This window comes from Heterodontus francisci, chromosome 34, assembly GCF_036365525.1.
Source record: "Heterodontus francisci isolate sHetFra1 chromosome 34, sHetFra1.hap1, whole genome shotgun sequence".
NCBI classification, from domain to species: Eukaryota; Metazoa; Chordata; class Chondrichthyes; order Heterodontiformes; family Heterodontidae; genus Heterodontus; species Heterodontus francisci.
The window spans coordinates 45,740,743-45,765,046 of record NC_090404.1 but is presented as its reverse complement, the minus strand read 5'-3'; the positions used below and the strand labels follow the sequence as shown (position 1 = coordinate 45,765,046).

The 24,304-nt window shown below is 42.9% G+C and overlaps 1 protein-coding gene across 1 annotated transcript; it reads left to right on the top strand.

Annotated features, from left to right (window-relative positions):
- Positions 1–525: 525 nt before the first annotated feature.
- On the top strand, positions 526–24,304 carry LOC137348877 (G-protein coupled receptor 15-like). Its single transcript, XM_068014110.1, has 4 exons — positions 526–595; positions 4,162–5,053; positions 21,319–21,467; positions 24,177–24,304. The coding sequence occupies exons 1-4, from the start codon at positions 526–528 to the stop codon at positions 24,302–24,304; spliced, it is 1,239 nt and encodes a 412-aa protein (XP_067870211.1).

The window sequence follows — 24,304 nt, the reverse complement described above, 5'->3', positions numbered from 1 at the left end:
ATTATTTTTCTCCTTTCTAGTTGTTTGATGCAGCTGACTGGTTTGCTTGGCCACTTCAGTGGCCAGTTAAGTGTCAACCACGTTACTGGGGGACTGGGATCATATTTGGCCAGACTGGATGAGGACAAGACAATTTCTTCCCTAAAGGACATAATATTTTATTTTAAAACTCTGAGACACTTATGTTTATACGTTCTGTAGCATTAGAAATGAGGATAAAATCGACTACATTAACGTGATTTTCAATGACTGCAACTAGCATTAATTGTGATGTAACCTTATTTATTTGTTCAGTGATTGCAACTGATATGAGTGGCGATATAACTTGATTTATTTGATCAGTGTCTGTATGCAATGCAAATGATGAAGTAACATAATATGTTTGTTCAATGACTGTAACTAACATTAACGGTGATGTTATCTAATTCTGTCTCTGGGGTTTAACATCAGGTATAATAAAGGAACCTTTGAATGTCGAACAGAGCACGCGTGGGCTCCTGAGCATACATCGCTCCTTCTCATAAAATGCACTCCCCGCCCAGAGGTCTGGTATATGCCATTTACTATACTGCCCTTGCAGCTATTTCTGTTCCAGGTAAAGTCTTGCATCAAATTATTTAACATCTAGCTGATTGTTAGCCTTATCTCAAGTGGTCTCGAATACTAGAGCTCTGGTTAGACTGCATCTAAAGTACTGTGTTCCAGTCTAGGCACTGCAAATCAGGAAGGATTTATTGCCCTTGGAGGGGATGCAGCGCACCTTCACCTGAATGATGCCGAGGCTTCATGGGTTAAATATTCAGAACAGGTTGCATAAACATAATTTTTTTTATTCCAGAATATAGAAGGTTAAGTGGTGTTTAAAGATGTTAAAGGATTCGTTAGAGGAGAGAAACAGAGCTTTTCCTCCTGTGGGTGACTCTGGAAGAAGGGTAGGAAACTTAAAGTTAGAGCTAGAGGTTCCAGGGGTGAAGTGTGGAAGCATGCCTTCGCACAAAGTATGGAGTAAACCTGGAGCTTCTCTACCAAAAAACTGTTGAGGCAAGGTCAATAGAAAATGGCAAAACTGACATTGATAGTTTTTTTTTAGAAAACGGTACTAAGAGATCTGTAACTGAGATGGTGAAATTGAGTAAAAGTGCACATCAGCCACGATTTACTTGAATGGAGTTTGAGGCTTGAGGGGGTGAATGGCCTACTTCTCCTGTTTTCCTAATCTGTTTAGCACCTGTCAAACACGCAGTGAACTCTACCCAATGTAATACTGTGTGAAATATGGAAACTGCACATCAGTTCAACGTCCTTCCTGTCAATGGACCCAGATGTGAGTCTAAGATTAGTATGTGAAACATATTGTTTTGACTATTTCGGAATTAGATACACCATGCGAAAAATAACGGTAATATAATTAATAGACATGGCTGTTGGAATGACATGGAAAAAGAGGGGCAACAATTAATAGACATGCTGTGACACGGATGAAGTTTGCACATTTCTTGCATTAACATTATTATACTGGATTTAATGAATTCAACGAGTTTGTTCGATTCCAGAATGATGTTGGTCCTGGGTGAATTCCTCAAATGCTTTAATGATTAACAGGCTTGATTAAGTAATTAAGAAATTAACAATTGGTAAATTGATATATCAAATAACACGATTATGATCGGTTTTAAGGAATAACTTATCAAAAGTAAATTGTAGCTCCACGTGTTATTGATCATTAAGGCTGACGAAGCAAGTGACTGGAATCGTTAATAATTCACATACCAGGAACATACATCCCGGGCTCCTGATTCCATCGGTTTAGTTTATTTCTTACTGCTACTTCCGTTCCCTTCCGTTCGGCTTATCTGTCACTTTTCTCCCAAACCATCTGTTCCTGGTTTCTATGCTACAAATGCAGTCAACCAGAACGTGCATTCTCAAATTTGACCCTTGCAGTTCTAACTCTTTCCTCCAACCCAGTTCTCGGGCTCAAACCTTTGGTCCGCCCTTGTATTTTGCCTCTCGATTCGAGAACCAGTCTTTCCCACCAGATAACTTTGCTCACTTTTACTTAATCATTTGTTTGGTATCCCAAATTAAAACCAGAGGGCTACCTTTCCCAGGCAATACTATGGTGCCATGTATCACTTCCCCAGTGACCCTTTCTTTCATGTATCATCCTATTGCATTCCGTGCATTAATTTTCAACTGTATGATCTTAGTTCTGTTAATGGCAAGCCAGATCTTCATCCTAAATTTGCCTGGGACCTTCATCTTAGTTAACTCTGAAATATTGATGGAATGCTGGATGGCTGAACTTATCGTTTTCCTATGACAAGTTAAATTAATATCCAACTTAGTTGACTGGATTGGACGTCAAGGACTTTATTAGACTATTGAAGAAAGGCCAGTAGATCTCCTGGTGCCCTGGGCAATATTCTTTTCTCAACCAATGTGGCCATTCCTGGACTAATTGGTTAATGGTCTCACTGCTGTTTGTCGGTACTGACTCATGCAGACTGTTGAATTGGTTAATGTGAAACAGTTCTAAAATATTGAGAACCTGTGAGAGAGCCACAAAAATGCAAGTATTCAGAATCTTTGTTTCCTTGTTTGTATTATGAGGTTTAAAGTTGGTTTAATTTTAATCCACTTGTTATTGTGTTTATCATGTGTTTTTATTATTTTTCTAAAATCAGTATGCATTACTTATAGCTTTATTTCTTTCTCATTACACAATGAATTAATTACATTTATTTGAAATTTTAATTTAGCTTGACGGATTTTGTTTCACTATGAACTTGAATACCATTTTTGATTCTCCAGCGGTCACTAGTCTGTCTCAGCTTCACCCTGCATAATTAAAGCAGCTCCCATCGCTACAAGTATCTAGCTGCAGCATATGAACACAGGAACAGGAGGAAACCATTAATCCTTTTCATCTGTTCATCCTTTGAGTTTTCAGGCAGACTTTAACTGAATAGAGCTGATAAGGAGGATATCCAGCCCGTCTCACGTTGAGATTCTGGACCAAGAAATACCTACAAGATACAGACTCAAGTTCTGTGATCAAGTCAGAGAGTTTAATAGGCTTAACTAAGATATACAAAGTTAATAATCAACAACGGCAATTAGGTATACAGCAACACTCAGTACTGGTTCCTGCTTCTAAGCTTACTGGGCACGGCGTTCTCTCCTTTCTCCTCTCCGTTGACTGTGGTCTATCTCCTCATTCTAAGTGTGCCAACAATGTTATGTTGACCCCTCTATAAGTGTGCCGATGATATTCCATAACCCCCTTTATTTTATTCTTCTTGGAGAGCGAGGATCTTATCATATTAGTGAATCCAAATTGGTCCAGGTTGAAATCTTTGTAAAACACTAGCTAGTTAATGGTTCTATCTACACACTTTACAAATGCTTCCTGTTTCTTTCTATTTCATGCGTTACTTTTATGAATAACTTTGTATATATTTTGTGCAGAATTGCAATGTCAATGCTGGATTGTAAAGCATGATGGTCATTTTCACTGAAATATCCTAAAGGTCACATTCATGCTGATACTAACGATTTTTGCAATTCTGCATTTTCACATTTATCTCATTTTGCCCCTGCAAGGAGTGCTGACGTCTTCCACTGATCTCTCCCATTGTTCTTACACAAAGATTTGAACAGAGTATAGCCTTGAAAAAACATTTCATAATAAAGCAATAATTAGCTCAGACTGCACTATATTAATTGATACATCATATAATTAGTACTATTAGTTTAGCTGTCCCTATTTTTCACAAACAGGAAATATGTCATGCCCCACAGCCACCACAACGTGGGCCCACCTCCAGCTGCATGACTTCTCCTTTCCAGTTTAGGCTACATGTCCGTATGGATGTCTGTATATTGATGAAAATTTCCACACACAAATGTCCCAAAATGGCACTTCAACATATTTCAGTGAAAATGACCATCATGCTTTACAATCCAGCATTGACATTGCAATTCTGCACAAAATATATACAAAGTTATTCATAAAAGTAACGCATGCAAATGTTCTTAAACGTACAAGCTATTCTATGAGATCACATGTGATCTGTAGAAACTTGATAGAATTCTGGAAAATATATTGCTTCTCCTACAAATCTATTCTGTAGCTTTTCGTCTGTGTCTCTCTTACAGTTAATTTAGTGGCGATTGTGATCCTGTCCCGAGGAAGATGCGGTCTCTCCAGATGTATCACTTATTACCTGGTGTCCATGGCAGTGACGGATCTCCTGGTCATTATCACTGCCGTGCTGTTAAATCGGATTCCTGGTATTTATTTTCCAGGGAGCTTCTTGTTCATTACTCCCGTGTGTAGTCTCAGCATTGCATTAATCAATGCATCCAGAGACAGTTCGGTCTGGTTAACAGTCACTTTCACCTTTGATCGATTTGTCGCCATTTGTTGCCAGAAGCTGAAAACAAAATTTTGTACGGAGAAAACGGCAGCCGTGGTTGTAGGAGTCGTCTTTGGTCTGGGCTGTTTAACCAATATCCCCTGGTATTTTATACATGAACCCATCTACATAATTAACAATGTCCCGTGGTATTGCAGTAAGAGGGATATCCGTTATACTTCACTTGCATGGACAGCGTTTGATTGGACGGACCATCTTTTAACCCCATGTTTCCCGTTCTTTTTGATTCTTCTGTTCAATGCACTCACCATCAGGCACATTTTCCTGTCCAGCAGAGTCCGCAGGAGACTCCGAACCCACAGCAATGGAGAAAATCAGAGAGACCCAGAGATGAAGAACCGGAGAAATTCCATCATTTTACTGTTTGCTATATCGAGCAGTTTCATCCTGTTGTGGATACCATACGTTTTGCAATTCATTTTTGAGCGATTTTTAAAGAATTATATAATCAAAGGTTTCAGTGATCCCAAATTTATTCTCCAAGAAAGTGCAAATATGCTTCAGCTTTTAAGCTGCTGCACAAACACCTTTATTTATGCAGTGACTCAGAGTAAATTCAGAAAACAGTTAAGTAATATGATGCATCATCCACTGAATCTAATATGCAAATTGTAAATGATGAAAAGAATAAATTGCAAGAATTTTTATGTCTTGTATGAATAACACTAGCCTACTTTATCCTTGGAAAACAAAGACTGTTTTCTCGTTGTCTGTATATTAATGAAAAGTGAACACATTTCTGTATTTTGTCGTGTGTATCAAAAATTGCAACCTTTTTCAGCTAAAAGTCGCATTGAAACATTAGAGTGACTGGTGTATGGATGTGGGGAAAAGTCAGTGATCGTAAAGGCAATTTACTGTCAGGTGACCTTCCTGTACCAGGGACACAATCCTTCCCATTTAATGACAGATGACCTTCCTGTACCAGAGACATAAACTTCCCAATTTATTGGCAGGTGACATTTGCGTACCAGACATGTACAGAACTCAATTTACTGATTCTGTTTCCTGCTGTCCCATTAACCGAAGCTTTATAATTTACCAACAATTAACCATCAATTTTTCAGTGACTTGAAAAGAGTTTTGCAGTTGTTGGGCCTTGACTTCCTCTGCTACAGATAATAATCTTCATGAGAATGTGAACTCATGGTCTGCCCCAGATTATCCCATTTCTCTCCGTGCGACAATGCAGCCTTCCTGCATAAGGGACACAAACAGTCTAATTTTACTGTTAGTTTACTGGTTTGCCTCAACTGGCTTAATTGTTTTTAAATTACATTTGGAAAATATATGATAATTTTCAACTTCTTATTTAATATTGTGCACCTTTTCTCGTACTGAAAAGTCCATTGTTCTGGTATCTCTGTAACATGATAGTGCATGGCGCCTCTGAATAGGATTAGTTTGGGACTACTGCACCGCCAACGGGAGAGCATGGGGTGGTAGGGATATTTTAGGATTGATGCAGGCCTGTGGAGATAATGTGGCGCAGAGGGATCAGTTTGGGATTAATGCAGAGTTATGGCGTTGTTGATGAGGGAGGAGGGCTGGCGGCACGGGGTAGTGGTGTTCGGTGGTGAGGGAGCAGTGTAGTTTGATTAGATTGTTTTGAAAGAAACCTATGGAGAAAGTATGAGGAAGAATAATTAGCGTTGGATTGCTAAAAGGAGTAAGAATAGTGATGAGAACTAAGAACAAAGAGCAGGACAGCACAGGAACAGGCTATTCTCCCTCCAAGCCTGTACCGATCTTGATGTCTGCCTAAACTAAAACCTTCTGCAATTCCAGGAGCCGTATCCCTCCATTCCAATCGTATTCATGTATTTGTCAAGATGCCTCTTAAACGTCGCTTTCGTGCCTGCTTCCACCACCTCCCCTGGCAGCAAGTTCCAGGCACTCACCACCCTCTGTGCAAAGAACTTGCCTCGAACATCCCCTCTAAACTTTGCCCCTCTCACCTTAAACCTATGTCCCCCAGTAACTGACTCTTCCACCCTGGGAAAAAGCTTCTGACTCTCCACTCTGTCCATGCCGCTCATAACTTTGTAAACCTCTATCATGTCGCCCCTCCACCTCCGTCGTTCCAGTGAAAACAATCCGAGTTTCTCCAACCTCTTCTCATAGCTAATGTCTTCCAGACCAGGCAACTTCCTGGTAACCCTCCTCTGTACCCTCTCCAAAGCTCCCACGTCCTTCTGGTAGTGTGGCGACCAGAATTGCACGCAATATTCTAAGTGCGGCCTAACTAAATTTCTGTACAGCTGCAGCATGTCGTGCCAATTTTTGTACTCTGTGCCCCGACCGATGAAGGCAAGCATGCCGTATGCTTTCTTGACTACCTTATCCACCTGCGTTGCCACTTTCAGTGACCTGTAGCGTTGTACGCCCAGATCTCTCTGTCTGTCAATACTCCTAAGGGTTCTGCCATTTACAGTATACCTCCTACCTGCAATAGACCTTCCAAAATGCATTACCTCATATTTGTCCGGATTAAACTCCATCTGCCATTTCTCTGCCCAAGTCTCCAACCGATATATATCCTGCTGTATCCTCTGACAATCCTCATCACTATCCGCAACTCCACCAACCATTATGTCATCCGCAAACTCACCAATCAGACCAGCTACATTTTCCTCCAAAACATTTATATATACTACAAACAGCAAAGTTTCCACCACTGATCCCTGCGGAACACCGCTAGTCACATCCCTCCATTCAGAAAAGCACCCTTCCGCTGCTACCCTCTGTCTTCTATGACCGGGCCAGTTCTGTATCCATCGTGCCAGCTCACCTCTGATCCCATGTGAATTCACCTTTTGTACCAGTCTGCCATGAGAGACCTTGTCAAAGGCTTTACTGAAGTCCATATAGATAACACCCACTGCCCTTCCTTCATCAATCATCTTCGTCACTTACTCAAAAAACTCAATCAAATTAGTGAGACACGGCCTCCCCTTCACAAAACCATGCTGCCTCTCGTTAATATGTTCGTTTGTTTCCAAATGGGAGTAAACCCTGTCCCGAAGAATCCTCCCCAATAATTTCCCTAACACTGACGTAAGGCTCACCGGCCTATAATTTCCTGGATTATCCTTGCTACCCTTCTTAAACAAAGGAACAACATTGGCTATTCTCCAGTCCTCTGGGACCTCACCTGTAGCCAATGAGGATGCAAAGATTTCTGTCAAGGCCCCAGCAATTTCTTCCCTTGCCTCCCTTAGTATTCTGGGGTAGATCCCATAAGGCCCTGGGGACTTATCTACCTTGATGCTTTACAAGACACCCAACACCTCCTCCTTTTTGATGTTGAGATGACTGAGACTATCCAAACTGCCTTACCTCGGCTCATCATCCACCAAGTCCTTCTCTTTGGTGAATACTGATGCAAAGTACTCATTTAGTACCTCGCCTATTGCCTCTGGCTCCACACATAGATTCCCTCCTCTGTCCTTGAGTGGGCCAACCCTTTCCCTAGTTACCCTCTTGCTCTTCATAAACGTATAAAAAGCCTTGAGATTATCCTCAATCCTGTTTGCCAAATAATTTTCATGACCCCTTTTAGCCCTCCTGACTCCTTCCTTACATTCCTTCCTTCTGTCTTTATATTCGTCATGGGATTCGCCTGCTCCTCGCCTTATTTATTTATTTTTTATTCAGAGATACAGCAGTGAAACAGGTTCTTCGGCCCACCGAGTCTGTGCCGACCAACAACCACCCATCTATACTAATCCTACAATGCTACTAAATCCCCACGATTCTCCTACCATCTACCTACACTCGGGACAATTTACACTGGCCAATTTACCTATCAATATGCACGTCTTTGGCTTTGGGAGGAAACCAGATCACCTGGCAGATACCCACACGGTCACAGAGAGAACTTGCAAACTCCACACAGGCAGTACCCAGAACTGAACGCGGGTCGCTGGAGCTGGGAAGCTGCGGTGTTAACCACTGTGCCACTGTGCTTTCCAGCCGTTCCAAATGCTTCCTTTTTCTTTTTGACGAGGCTGACAATATCCCGCGTTATGCAAGGTTCCCGAATCTTGCCAAACTTATCCTTCTACCTCACAGGAACATGCTGGTCCTGGATTGTAATCAACTGACATTTGAAAGACTCGCACAAGTCAGATGTTGATTTACCCTCAAACAGCAGCCCCCAATCTAAATTCTTCAGTTCCTGCCTAATATAGTTATAATTAGCCTTCCCCCAATTTAGCACCTTCACCCGAGGACTACCCTTATCCTTATCCACAAGTACCTTAAAACTTATGGAATTATGGTCACTGTTCCCGAAATGCTCCCCTACTGAAACTTCGACCACCTGGCCGGGCTCATCCCCCAATACCAAGTCCAGTACGGCCCCTTCCCTAGTTGGACTATCTAAATAATGTTTCAAGAAGCCCTCCTGGATACTCCTTACAAATTCTGCCCCATCCATGCCCCTAGCACTAAGTGAGTCCCAGTCAATATGGGGGCAGTTAAAATCACCCACCACTACAACCCTGTTACATTTGCATCTTTCCAAAATATGTCTACATATCTGCTCCTCGACCTCCCGCTTGCTGTTGGGAGGCCTGTAGAAAACCCCCAACATCGTGACTGCACCCTTCCTATTCCTGGGCTCCACCCATATTGCCTCGCTGCACGACCCCTCCGAGGTGTCCTCCCGCAGTATAGCTGTGATATTCTCCTTAACAAGTAATGCAACTCACCCACCCCTTTTACATCCCCCACTATCCCACTTGAAGCTTCTAAATCCTGGAACATTTAGTTGCCAATCCTGTCCTTCCCTCAACCAAGTCTCTGTAATAGCAACAACATCATAGTTCCCAGTACTAATCCAAGCCCTAGGTTCATCTGCCTTACCTGTTATACTTCTCGCATTGAAGCAAATGCACTTCAGACCACCAGTCCCGCTGTGCTCCGCAACATCTCCCTGCCTGCTCTTCCTCTTAGTCTTACTGGCCTTATTTACTAGTTCCCCCTCATTTATTTCACTTGCTGTCCTACTGCTCTGGTTCCCACCCCCCTGCCACACTAGCAAACCTCGCAGCCAGGATATTTGTGCCCCTCCAATTTAGATGCAGCCCGTCCTTCTTGTACATGTCCCATCTGTCCCTGAAGAGATTCCAATTGTCCAGATATCTCAAACCCTCCCTTCTACACCAGCTGTTCAACCACGTGTTTAGCTGCACCATCTTCCTATTTCTGGCCTCACTGGTACGTGGCACAGGGAGTAATCCCGAGATTACAACCCTACAGGTCCTCTCTTTTAACTTTCTACCTAACTCCCTAAACTCCCCCTGCAGGACCTCATCACTCTTCCTGCCTATGTCGTTGGTAACGATGTGTACCAGAACCTCTGGCTGTTCACCCTCCTACTTGAGAATGCCCCCTGTCCGTTCAGAGACACCCTTGACCCTGGCACCAGGGAGGCAACATACCATCCTGGAGTCTCTTTCACGTTTACAGAAGCGCCTATCTGTGCCCCTGACTATAGAGTCCCCTATAACTATTGCTCTTCTGCGCTTTGTCCGTCCCTGCTGAACAACAGAGCCAGCCGTGGTGCCATTGCTCTGGCTGCTGCTGTTTTCCCCTGATAGGCCATTCCCCCCAACTGTATCCTAAACGATATACTTGTTAGAGAGGGGGATAGCCACAGGGGATTCCTACACTGACTGCCTGCCCCTTCTAGCGTTCACCCATCTATCTGCCTGAACCTTGGGTGTAACCACTTCTACAAGACTCCTGTCTATGACGCTTTCTGCCAACTGCATGCTCCTAAGTGCATCGAGTTGCTGCTCCAACCGATCCATGTGGTCTGTGAGATTAGTTTTGGATTGATGCAGGGCTCTGGGGAGAGAGCAGAGCAGTCAGATTAGCTTGGAGATTGATGCAGAGTGTAAAGCAAATATAATTTGTTCTGGATTTATTCTGGGCGATGGGGAGAGAGTGGGGCAATGGGGTCAAGTCTCAATTGAGACAGGGCTACGGGTAGTAGGAATTGTTTTGGATACAATCAAGGTGATAGAGAGGATAAACTGGGGCAGTGGAAATTGCTTTGGATTCAGCTATCAATTCCAAATTAATTCCACTACTCGCTTTGGGATGTCCTGAGGTCGTGCAGGGCGCTATATAAATACAAGTTCTTTCTTAGTTACTTTATCAATTAGTCGAGCAGATATTGATGAGCCGAGTGGTAATTTACCTGGTCCTATGGTGAATACAGATTCATTTGAAATTTGTTAACAGGGCGCTGTACTGTTTCTGAAACCAAGCTATGCTCTTGTGTACACTAGTCTTGCATTATCAATAGTGGACACGCTGTTTTCCAAACGAGCATTGAGATTTAACAATGTTATTACTGTCACATTGTGGTCTTGATCATACCTCGATATTTTGAGAAGAGTTAATATGTTAATACCTTTTTTTATCAAAGCTGCATTTTTCTACTGATAATCGTAGAACTGAATCTGATTGCTTGTAGGAGAAAAGTATCTTTCATTATTAGATGGCCCATTTCATGGCTTCAGGACATCCCAAATCATTTTGCAACTGATGAAAAACCTTTTGAAGTGTAATAATTGTTGTAATGTTATGAAGGCGGCAGCCAATTCTTACACAACAAGCTCCTACAGCAATGTGATAATAACCAGATAACCTGATTCAGCGATGCTGGTTCAGAGGTAAACATTGGACAGGGAAATTGATAACTGAATAGGTTTTTAATGATTGATCCGACCCAGCAATGGTAAATCTCAGTTTTTGTTTTAGTTTACAGGTCTCCGTGTGCCCTGTGTGACATTACACAAAATTATGGTTTTGTTCTGTATCCATGCTGCTCGACACCTTTCCAGAAAGTGTTTCTGGTTCACTCTCGGTTCAGACAATAATGATTGATCCAGATCCCGAAACTGACATCTTTGTTTTAACTTACAGAGGCAAATTGGGTTAAAAAGGCACTTGATATAGGAGCTCTGTGTGTTATTCAAATTAATTGAAATAGTTGAACTCTTCACAATAACAAACAGAAATCAAATGATACAAGTGTATCATCACCAGGATACATGAATCACAAGAATGATTCCAATTCTATACATGCTGCTCTTTGTGGTGAGTCAGGACAATGCAGAGTCAGCATTTTACATAGATGCTCCAATCAGTCAAGGATTTATGACACAGATATGAGACAAAATATAAGAGGGTTCGGACAAAGAACTTGGAGGACACCTGTTACACAAAGGATTCGAAGGCTCTGTGATGCACTATCAGTGGTAGTGACGGAAACAGAGACCCGGTTTAATATTATATAAGGTAGAGAATTGGTTGAAGGAAAATGAATAAAGGAATATGAAAGCTGCCTTGGAACATGGGGTTACAATAGAAAATAACACTGTGATAATCAATCCAAATAGTCCGTTTCCCTGCCCTTCTCCCCATATATGTCTTAGCTAATGGATCCACCTGAAGCAAAAGAATGGAAAGTTAGTTGTTAATCAGAATTCCACCTCCATCTGTAAGTGGCCGCTACATGTTTGCTTCTTCTTGGTAAGTTCAAAAAGATTTTCCCCAGCACAACCTTAAAGTGAAGAGCATGGACGAAGCAATTAATATAAATGGATCCAGACACAGGTAGCAATCTGATACAAAGAACATGGGGGTGAAATTACTCTTGAGATGCAGCACAGTTGAGATAGTGGTAATTCAGCCATCCATTTTAAACTCCGCCCAATTTTCAGTTCCACAGCCCTCTTGGCTCCTGTGAGAAATTGTACATACCCTTGGTTAATCTGCACCTGGAGTACTGTGTGCAGTTCTGGTCCCATTATCTTAGGAAGGGTACTATTTCTACAAAGGGAGTGCAACGAAGGTTCACCAGGCTTGTTCCCGGGATGGCGGGACTGTTCTATGAAGAGAGATTGGGAAAAATGGGCCTGTATTCTTTAGAGTTTCGAAGAATGAAAGGTGTTCTAATTGAAACCTACAAAAGGGATAGACAGGGTTGACGCAGCTAAGATGTTTCCCCTGGTTAGGGAGTCTAGAACCAAGGGACACAATTTCAAAATAAGGGGGAAGCCATTTAGGACCGAGATGAGGAGAAATGTCTTTACTCAGAGGGTTGTGAATCTTTGGAATTCTCTAGTGCAGAGGGCTGTGGAAGCTCAGTCATTGAGTATGTTTAAAGCAGATATTGACAGATTTTTAAATAGAAATAACATAAGGGATATGAAAGTAGTGTGGGGAAAAGGAATTGAAGTGGATGATCAGCCATGATAGTATTGAATGGCAAAAAAGGCTCGATGGACTAAATAGCCTATGCTCCTATGTTCCTATGAAAGGAAACAACTGATGGTCTCTGGAGATTTTGACACGCAACGCCAGCTCTGTCGGCGCTTTAAAGAGGGATTAATAGTAGATTGGAACCTTGCATTCGGTTTATTGAATATGAAGCGGATTTTAAACTCACAAACTGAACAAAATTTCACTCCAATCCCTTTGTAATAATAGTGAATATGCCATTTCTTTCCTAATGAGTTGTTGTCATTGCATGCTAACTTTCTGTCCTGTGTGCACATGGACACCCAGGTCTCTCTGTATACCAACATTTTGCAGACTCTTGCCTTTTTAAAAATAATCAACTGCTTCGACTCTTTTCTAAAATAAAAGAGGGCTACTTGACATTTATCCACATTATGCTTAATCTGCCACTTACTGGCCATTACATAATGGCCCCTAATCGAGATTATAGTTGTGTCCTCCATTGATGCCAATCTGCTGTCTCAGTTCAGGAGGAAAGTGATCCGGATTGCCACACGAAGTTTATTAATACAAATGACCGGTTAATTACCGCTGTTACACTCCAGAACTGGGGACATGGTGACGTAGTGTTAATGTCATTGATAGAGTAATTTAGAGGCCCAAGCTAATGTTCTCAGGACATTAAAATCACAGCAGAGCTGGTGGAATTTGCATTCAATTAATTAAATGAAAACCTGAAATTGAAAGCTAGTGTCAGTGATGGTACCATGAAACTATCACGAACTTTCAAAAAACCAATCTGGTTCAATTAAAATCCTTTTAAGGAAAGACATCTGCTCTCCTTATTTGGTCTGGCCTACATGGGACTCCAGACCCACAACAATGTAGTTGACTCTTAAGTGCCATCTAAAATGGCCAGGCAAGGCATGCAGTTGTCAAAGGCAATTAGGGATGGGAAGCAAATTCTGGCTTTGCTAGCGACATCCACATCCCATGAAATAATTTTTAAAATGTAGATCACCCCTATATATCAATGCACAACGTAAGACTGAAGTGAAGAAGTCTTGACATTTCACTCAATGATATGTACTTTTTCTACTTTTAACACCAAGTATTACAAAGGTAATGGATTCAACACTTCTCAAATAGTTTTCCTTTGGAAACCTAAAGGGCCTATTCTTTACTGGTGGTTTGTGAACCTGTCCCTTTCTGGTACTGCCCACAGTTCCCGTCATTAGGAAGAGAGGCCATTGGGATTTCGGCGTTTTACTCCCCAGTTCCACGGTGGTCACTTGGGATCCTGTCCCTCTTCATTGCCATTCACAGCCCCGTTATCAGGTGGTCATTTCTCAGTTAACTTTATTCTAAACTCCACGATTGACCTGGTCAAAGCACTGCCAGAGCTCTTGTGACCGGGCTCACAAGTGTGTTGGCCTCTTTATACAGGACAGGTTAATGAAAATTGGTGCAAATAGTCGCCCTCTAGATTCCTCTTTTATTTATTCATCGTAGCTCACGATTCACTGGGCAGTTGTTTTAAAACTGTCCTGAACCCCAGCTCTGCAGCCACTGATCTGGCCGCCACTTACATCACTCCATATTGTTGTGTCAAACATAACATCTAAATTCACCACTGTCGGAAGATATTTATCTCAACAGAAGTCACACAAAAATAAATTTCACTTAAAAAGCAAGAGAGGTTAAAAATTTGAGACAAATGAAATTGAAAACACTCAGCAGGTCTGTCAGCATCAGGGGTGGGGGAGATCAGGAAATTTCAATTTTCAGGAACAAAGCAAAGGGATTCACGTTCGAGGCAGTTGAGGCTTCAGCAGGATCAAAACCTCCCACATTAAGTGTTCTGCTCTTCCCACCGATGATGTCTGATCTCAGCATCTTTCCCTGATTGACCAAGAATTAGAATTAGAATTAGAATTAGAATTAGAATATTACAGCGCAGTACAGGCCCTTCGGCCCTCGATGTTGCGCCGATCATCTGACCTACACTATTCCATTTACATCCATATGTCTATCCAATGACCACTTAAATGCCCTTAAAGTTGGCGAGTCTACTACTGTTGCAGGCAGGGCGTTCCACGCCCCTACTACTCTCTGCGTAAAGAAACTACCTCTGACTTCTGTCCTATATCTTTCACCCCTCAACTTAAAGCTATGTCCCCTCGTGTTTGCCATCCTCATCCGAGGAAAAAGACTCTCACTATCCACCCTATCTAACCCTCTGATTATCTTGTATGTCTCTATTAAGTCACCTCTCCTCCTCCTTCTCTCTAACGAAAACAACCCCAAGTCCCTCAGCCTTTCCTCGTAAGACCTTCCTTCCATACCAGGCAACATCCTAGTAAATCTCCTCTGCACCCTTTCCAAAGCTTCGACATCCTTCCTATAATGCGGTGACCAGAACTGCACGCAATACTCCAGGTGCGGCCTCACCAGAGTTTTGTACAGCTGCATCATGACCCCGTGGCTCTGAAACTCGATCCCCCTACTAATAAAGGCTAACACACCATATGCCTTCTTAACAGCCCTATTAACCTGGGTAGCAACATTCAGGGATTTATGTACCTGGATACCAAGATCTCTCTGCTCATCTACACTACCAAGAATCTTCCCATTAGCCCAGTACTCTGCATTGCTGTTACTCCTTCCAAAGTGAATCACCTCACACTTCTCCGCATTAAACTCCATTTGCCATCTCTCAGCCCAGCTCTGCAGCCTATCTATGTCCCTCTGTACCCTACAACACCCTTCGACACTATCCACAACTCCACCGACCTTCGTGTCATCCGCAAATTTACTAACCCACCCTTCTACACCCTCATCCAGGTCGTTTATAAAAATGACAAACAGCAGTGGCCCCAAAACAGAACCTTGCGGTACACCACTAGTAACTAAACTCCAGGATGAACATTTGCCATCAACCACCACCCTCTGTCTTCTTTCAGCTAGCCAATTTCTGATCCAAAGCTCTAAATCACCTTCAACCCCATACTTGCGTATTTTCTGCAATAGCCTACCGTGGGGAACCTTATCAAACGCCTTACTGAAATCCATATACACCACATCCACGGCTTTACCCTCATCCACCTGTTTGGTCACCTTCTCGAAAAACTCAATAAGGTTTGTGAGGCACGACCTCCCCGTCACAAAACCGTGCTGACTATCGCAAATGAACTTATTCTTTTCAAGATGATTATAAATCCTGTCTCTTATAACCTTTTCCAACATTTTACCCACAACCGAAGTAAGGCTCACAGGTCTATAATTACCAGGGCTGTCTCTACTCCCCTTCTTGAACAAGGGGACAACATTTGCTATCCTCCAGTCCTCCGGCACTACTCCTGTCGACAATGACGACTTGAAGATCAACAACAACGGCTCTGCAATCTCCTCCCTGGCTTCCCAGAGAATCCTAGGATAAATCCCATCTGGCCCAGGGGACTTATCTATTTTCACTCTTTCCAAAATTGCTAACACCTCCTCCTTGTGAATCTCAATCCCATCTAGCCTAGTAGCCTGAATCTCAGTATTCTCCTCGGCAACATTTTCTTTCTCTACTGTAAATACTGACGAAAAATTTCTCTACTGTAAATACTGACGAAAAGAGTGACACATTCTTTTTGGTCAATAAATCTTCAGCAATTATTCCAAAGAAAATACAGTCAGTTTCTTCCTTTATTTCACACCTGCACTTTGGCATCAATGTTTCCTGCACGGGGATTACACTCTAGAATAGTGTTTTTTGTTCAAAAGTACTGGGGCTTAAACATTCCAACTGTCCTCTAAACTTCATCTTCCAATAATAGCTCCAGGCAACGTGCTCTGAAGGAGACACGTCTGCCGGCCCCTCAACAATTATTGGCCCGTTAACCCCTTTGGAGTTGTTGAATTCCAGAACAGTTGTATCTCAAGATGTAACGGTGCTGCCTGAGGATGGACAAACTTTACAAGGTGCAGATTTAATGTTATCATTAAAAGGCCCTTGGAATTCGGTGTCTCTGAAATGGAGTAGGTGAATCTTTGACCGCTACGACGACAGATAATTTGTATCTCTGCACCAGAACTATTTTCCAAATGCTGCAAAACAGGGACTGCGTTCCATCTGGATAAATGCATTAAGATTTGCGCACAGGATGCTTCCAAACCTTAAAACAATCCACAGTGCCACTTTGCATTTCGAATGAACAGCAGAGGGCGGAGATTTCCACAAGGAGATGGACATGTGTTCGAGGAGAAAAGACAACAGCTTTTCATTCTTATCCTCACATTCCAACCTACCTGTCCATTTGAAAATGGTGCATCAGTTCATGAATTAGTGGCCATTTTGAAGCAATACGGTTTTTTTGGATTGATCACAGCTGTCAGTGCGGCTGAAGCATCCAGAAAGTCCTGGTAACGGAGAATGGGTGATCAATATATCATCACCCGACCCCAGTGTCTGGAGAACAGGACATGATGTCCGGGTGATAGAAGAATAGCTGACCAATGCAACATTACCCTGTCTAAGGTGTTTTGTGGCTGACATTGGCACCTGGTCTGGTAAAGATTAGATTTTAAAATTATCATCATTGCTTTAAAATTCCTCCATGACCGCCCACTCACTAAACCTGGAGCCTACGGCAGTCCTGAAAACTTACAAGAATTCTGCACTCCTCTAATAATGTGCATTTTGTGCAACCTGATTTTAATCACTCCAGCCTTCTGCTGCTGGTGTCCTGAATCGCTGGAATTCCGTTCCCATACCTGTCTGCTTCTCTAATTCTTTCTCTTTCTTTAAGACAGTCCATAGAATGTACCTCTTCAAGCAAGTTTTCAGTTCCCTGCCCTAATCTCGTTTTGTGTTCGATAACACTCTTGGGAGATGACCTGTGACATTTTACTGCTTTAGAGGCGCGATAAGCATACAGGTTAATTTTGTTGCAGTTGTAGAATAATCGAAGAAGACAGCACAGAAAGGAACCATTCGGATCATCGAGTCTGCACCTACTCTTTCATAACGCCGTCCAGTTATTTCCACTCCTCTGCTCCTTCCCCATACCCCTGCAACCTTCAAATAAAAATCTAATGCCAATTTGAAGGCAACTAATGAATCCGTATCTGCCATCCTATCAGACAGTGCATTCCAAATCCTAAATACACGTTGTGTAAGAATATATTTCCTCATGATGGATTTGGTTCCTTTTCCAATCACTAAATCTGCAAACTGTTATTATTAATCCTTCACTAACTGGAAACAGCTTCACTTTATTTAATTTAACTAAACCATTCATGACTTTAGATACCTTTATCAAAACTACTCTTAGACTTCACCACTGTAAGGAAAGCAATGCCAGCTCCTCCAGTCGATCCACGTAACTATAATCCAGTCGAATGTTTCTAATAAATGCCTTCTCTATCCTCTTAAAAGCCTTCACGCCCTTTCTTAAGTGTTGTGTCCGGAATTGGAAGCAATGCTCCACGTGGAGGCAAACTAGTGTTTTGCAGAGGGTTAGCAGACTTACTGCCTTCTGTACTCTGTGCCAGTATTTATAAATCCCAGGATCCAACATGGTTTCACTGTTTTGTTAACATGTCCTGTCATCTTATAATATTTGTGCACAAGCACCTTCAAGTCTCTCAACTTTTACACCCCCTATAAAATTGTACCATTCAGCAGATATTGTGTCTCCCTATTCTGCCTATCATAATGTATTGCCTCAAACTTTTCTGCAGTGTTTTTTGTCTGCTATGTGACCAGCCATTTCACCAACCTGTTCTCCTAATTTTATTATCATCTCCATAAAGTTTACAACGTTTTCAAGTTTTGGGCTATGGGCAAATTTTTAAATTGTGCCTTATACCACTTACTACAATTCATTAATGCATGTGAAGGACAGCGGTCAAACAGTGGCCATAGTACTGAAACTTGGGGATGAAAGGTCACTGAACTAAAACATTAACTCTGCTTCTCTCTCCACAGACGCTGCCAGACCTGCTGAATATTTCCAGCATTTTTTGTTTTTATTTCAGCGTTCCAGCATCTGCAGTATTTTGCTTTTATCAAAACTAGCATGCATGAATCATTGGGTGACTGTCGCGTGACAAGCCGCATTCCCCCCCCCCCATCTGTGTTTTGAGGCGGTATCTCTCTGCAGCAAGCTGACAAGCATCTGACTCTGACAATTGCAGACCCAAGTGGCTGCCCTTCCATTTTCAATCTCTCTCCATTTGAGCTTGCAAGCATAAAATACTACCTACTGACTGACTACCTCTGCATTCTCCGACTGCAACCAGAGATCCCTTGGAGGAAATCGTACACATCGCTGTCTCTAAGAGACCCACTAATGCAGCCATCTATCCATTCCAACCAGAAGCCTCAGGAGCACGGAATTTAGCTTTAAACCAGACGAATCATCAAACTCAACAGACCGTTTACGCCTTTTCTCTATGGGCTCTAACTCGACAATCTACACTTCCCCACTCTGCAGTGTGTGTGTGTGTGTGTGTGTGTGTGTGTGTGTGTGTGTGTGTGTGTGTGTGTGTGTGTGTGTGTGTGTGTGTGTGTGTGTGTGTGTGTGTGTGTGTGTGTGTGTGTGTGTGTGTGTGTGTGTTCGTCTGTCTTGGCTGTGTGTGTGAAAGTAGAAGTGCAGTTTATTATTTTCCTTAGATCGGTTTAAGTTCAATAAAGCTAACCGCCTGCCTTTGTAAACTCAAGGAAACCTCTCGGATTGGTTCTTTTATGATCATAGCACACAAACAATAAAATACCCACTGAACTGGCCAGTGCATTCATTGTATAAAATATTTCAACCTGTTGTGGTCAAACAAGGAGATGGAAAAGAGGGAAACTCTTCAGCCCCTTCTCACCTGATCGTAACAATGGCAGATTTCCTTCCCTAAAGGAAATTAGTGAACCAGATGGGTGTTTATGACAATTGATTATAGTTTCATGGTAAATACGTCTGACTGTCCTTGATTAATCTTTAGTTTTCTAAATAACGATTTATATTGCCCTTCAGAATAGTTTCCAATAATATACCCACCACTGATTTTAGGCTGACTGCCTGTAATTTGTCAGTATGTGCCTGCTTCCCTTTATAAACAGTAGTGCAATGTTAGCAGTCCTCCCTTCATCTGGCACCACGCCTGCAGCTAGAAAGGTTTAGCAAATGATGGCCAAAGCCTATTTCCTTCCTTGCTTTACATAACAGAGTGGGTTACATCTCACTCGGGTCTCTATTTTCTATCTCTTAGCCAATTTTGCATTGATGCCTATTTTATCCCATGGTCTAATTCTTTTTTGACAAGCCGAACATGTGGTACTTTAGCAAACACCTTTGGGAAGTTCAAATACGCATCATCAACTGCACTGTTCCTATCCATCTTCTATGATAACCCATCAAAAGCTCAGTCACGATTCTGAAGCATAATTTGCCCTTAAAAGAAATCTGTGCTGGATCTTCTTTATTAGCCTAATGCTCTGCTAAATTATTGTTTTATAGGAAAGTAGGAAAATTAGGACACAGAAGGAGCCCATTCGGTCCGTCGTGTCTGCACCAGCCAGAAAGAGCGATTCAGCCTTCTCCCCTTTCCAGCTCTTGGTCGGTAGCCCTATAGGTTGCAGCACTTCAAGTGCATATCAAATAAGTCTTAAAATGTGATGAGCGGGTCTACTACACCTCTCACCCATTCAGGCAGTGAGTTCCAGACCCCACAACCCTCTGCATGAATAATACAATTTATCCTCACCTCCTCTGCAGTCTTTCTGCAAACTACTTTAAAATATGCCCCCTGGTTACTGATCTCACTGCTAAGGGAAATAGATATTTCCAATTCAGTCTGACTAGGCCCCTCGTAATTTTGTGCAACTGAAATCAACCTCAATCAAAATGCATTTACTCTAAATTTTTAAAATTTGAAAAGCAATGCGTCAGGTACTGAGCCTCGTGAATCTCAACGGAAAACAGCCTTCCAAGTCACCAAATACCCATTAAATATTACGTCTTGGTTCTTGTCACTGAGCCAATTTTGCATCCAATTTTCCACTTGCTATTGTACTCCAGGTTCTTATGCTTCCCCATAATCGCCGTTAAACTGAATGGCCTGGAATTGTCAGGTTTATCCTTCTCCTCATTTCTGAACAAGAACGTAACATTTGCAGACTTCCTGTCCTTTGGCATTACGCCTGTATCGAAGCTGAATTGGACGATAGTGGTTTCCACCCTTGTGTCCCTCGGCAAACTAGAATGCATTCCATCTAGACGAGATGGCGTATCCACTTTACTTGCCAGCAGTATTTTAATCATGTGGGGAAGCGATGGTGTAGGGGTAATGTCATGGGTGTAATCATCCAGACACCTTGGCGAATGCTCTGGGAACATGTTTTCCATCACACCACAGCAGGTGGTGAAATTTGAATTCAATTAATAAATCTGGAATTTAAAGCTAGTCAAAGGGTGACCATGAAACCATTGTTGAATGGTGCAACAAAAAACACATCTGATTTACAACGTCATTTAGATAAGTTAATCTGCCGTCCTTACTTGGTCTGGCCTCCATGTGACACCAACACATAGCGATATGGCTGACTCTTAAAATACCGTCTGAAATGTCCTAGCAAGCCATTCAGTTATAGTGGAGCACGACAAAATGTAGGAAAAGGAGCGAAACTGGTCCAACCACCCGGTATCGACTTTGGCATTGGACATGACAGTGACAAACCCAGCCCTGCCGATCCTGCAAAGTCTTCCTTACTAAAATCTCGAGGTTTGTGGAAGCATTTGGAAAGCTATCTAACAAACAATTCAAGTAGCAGCTTCACATAGTCATACTCGCGGCATCATACCTTACAGACCATGTCTCTGACACCACCATCACCATGCCTGGTTATGTTCTGTCCCACCAGAGGTGGCAGCACAGTTATATACAGTCAGAAGGGAGTTGTGCTGGGAGTTATCAACTATTGACGCCGGACCCCATGAAATGTTGTGGCATCAGGTCAGAGATGAGCATGGAAACCTCCTGCTGATTACCACCTACCTCCCTCTCGCCTGATGAATCAGTGCTTCTCCATGTTGAACACCAATTCGATGAAGCACTGAGCGTAGCAACGGCACAGAATAAACTCGGGGTGGGGGACTTCAATGTCTTCCTGGTCGTACCCTCCTGGCTGAGTCCTATCGGACATAGCTGCTAGACTTGATCTGTGGCAGGTGGTAAGGGAACTAACAAGATATTGGCAGAGGTAACCATCAAACAGTCCTTGTGGTAATGAAGTCCCATCTTCATAATGAGGGTACCCACCATCGTGGTGTGTGGTGCAAAAGGGGGTAGATTTTGAACAGATCGAGGAACTCGAAACTGGGAATCCATGACGCGTTGTGGGCTATCAGCAGCAGCAGAATTGAATTAAACCACAATCTGTAACCTCATGGCCTGGCATATCTCCCACTTTAGCATTAGCATCAAACCGGGGAACAAACCGTGGTTCAAAGATGAGTGCAGGAGGGCATGCCAGGAGCAGTACCAGGCATACCTAAAAATGATGTGTCAGCCTGGTGAAGCTGCAACACAGGACTACATGCATGCTAAACAGCGGAAGCAGCATGCGATAGACAGGGCGAAAACCAACAGATCAGATCTAAACTCTGCAGTCTGGTGACATTCAGCCATTAATCATGGTGGACAATTAAACAACTGACAGGAGGCTGAGCCTCTACAAATATCCCCATCCTCAACAATGGGGAAGCCCAGCATATCAGTACAATAGACAAGGCTGAAGTATTTGCATCCATCTTCAGCCAGAAGTGCCGAGTGAATGATCCATCTCAGTCTCCAGCATCATAGATGCCAGTCTTCAGCCAATCCCATTCATTCCACGTGATATCAAGAAATGACTGAAGGCACTGGATACTGCAAAGGCTATGGGCCCTGACAAAATTCTGGTAGTACTACTGAAGATTTGAGCTCCAGAACTAGCTGCGCCCTTAGCCAATTTGTTCCAGTATAGCTACAACACTGGCATCTACCTAGCAATGTGGCAAATTGCCCAAGTATATCCTGTACTCAAAAAGCCAGACATATCAACCCCGGCGAATTACCGCCTTATCAGTCCACTCCCGATCATTTGTACATTGATGTAAGGGGTCGTCGACAGTGCTATCAAATGGCACTTGCTCAGCAATAACCTGCTCACTGACGCACAGTTTTGCTTCCGCCAGGTCCGCCCAGCTCCTGAGCTCATTACAGCCTTGGCAAATATGTACAAAAGAGCTGAAGTCCAGAGGTGAGGTGAGAGTGACTGCCTTTGCCATGAAAGCAACATTTGGTGGAGTGTAGCATCAAGGAGCCTTAGCAAAACTGGAGTTAATGGGAATCAGGGGGGAAACTCTCCGCTGGTTGGAGTCATACCTAAGACAAAAGAACAAGATGGCTGTGGTTGTTGGACGTCAATCATCTCAGTCCCAGGATATGACTGCATGAGTTCCTGAGGGTAGCGTCCTCGGCCCAGCCATCTTCAGTTGCTTCATCAATGACCTTCTCTACATCATAAATTCAGAAGCAGGGATGATCGCTGATGATTGCACAATGTTCAGCACCATTCGGGACTCCTCAGATACTGAAGCAGCCCATGTCCAGGTGCAGCAGATCCTGGACAACATCCAGGCTTGGGCTGATAAGTGGCAAGTAATATGCATGCCACACAAGTGCCAGGCAATGACCAAATCCAACAAGAGAGATTTAACCATCTGCCCTTGTTGTTCAATGGAATTACTATCGCTGAATATCGCACTATCGACATCATGGGGGGTACCGTTGACCAGAAATTGGACTGGAATAACCGCATAGATATTGTGGCTACAACAGCAGGTCAGAAGCTGGGAATTATGCAGCGAGTAACTCATCTCCTGACTCTCCAATGCCAGTCCACCATCTACAAGGCACAAGTCAGGAGTGTGATGGAATACTCAACAACTCTCAAGACGCTCGAAACCATCCAGGACAAAGCAGGCTGCTTGATTGGCACCCCATCCATCACCTTTAACTTTCACTTTCTTCATCACCGATGCACAGTGGCATCAGTGTGTACCACCTACAAGATGCAATGCAGCAACTCACCAAGGCTCCTTCGACAACACCATCCAAAACCGCGATCTCCGCCACCGAGAGGGACATGGGCAGAATATGCATAGGAGCACCAGCACCTGTAAGTTCCCCTCCAATCCACACACCATCCTGACATGAAACTATATCACCGTTCCTTCACTGGCACTGGGTTAAAATCCTGGAACACCCTTCCTCACAGCAGGGTGGGTGTAACTACTCCCCAAGGACTGCAGTGGTTCAAGAAGACATCTCACCACCACATTCTCAAAGGCAATTAGGGATGAGCAATAAGTGCTGGCTTAGCCAGCGTTGCCCATATCACATTAATGAAAAAGGTCTCCTTAACTGTGTTTTGTTTTATCTGTTCAGTGTCCGAGCAACTTTCTCTTTTTGCCATAGCTTTGGAAAAGTCCTCTAACTCGGCAAACATCGATGCAATGTATTCATTTAGTCCCTCAGCCACGCCTTCTGCCTTCACCAATGGATCTCCATTTTGA

What these genes read in the sequence shown, in the direction of transcription:
- LOC137348877 (XM_068014110.1), top strand. Translation starts at nt 526, where the DNA reads ATGCACTCCCCGCCCAGAGGTCTGGTATATGCCATTTACTATACTGCC. An exon ending in TGCAGCTATTTCTGTTCCAG is followed by an intron (nt 596 to 4,161) that starts GTAAAGTCTTGC and finishes TCTCTCTTACAG; the next exon opens with TTAATTTAGTGGCGATTGTG. An exon ending in TTCCTTACTAAAATCTCGAG is followed by an intron (nt 21,468 to 24,176) that starts GTTTGTGGAAGC and finishes TTATCTGTTCAG; the next exon opens with TGTCCGAGCAACTTTCTCTT.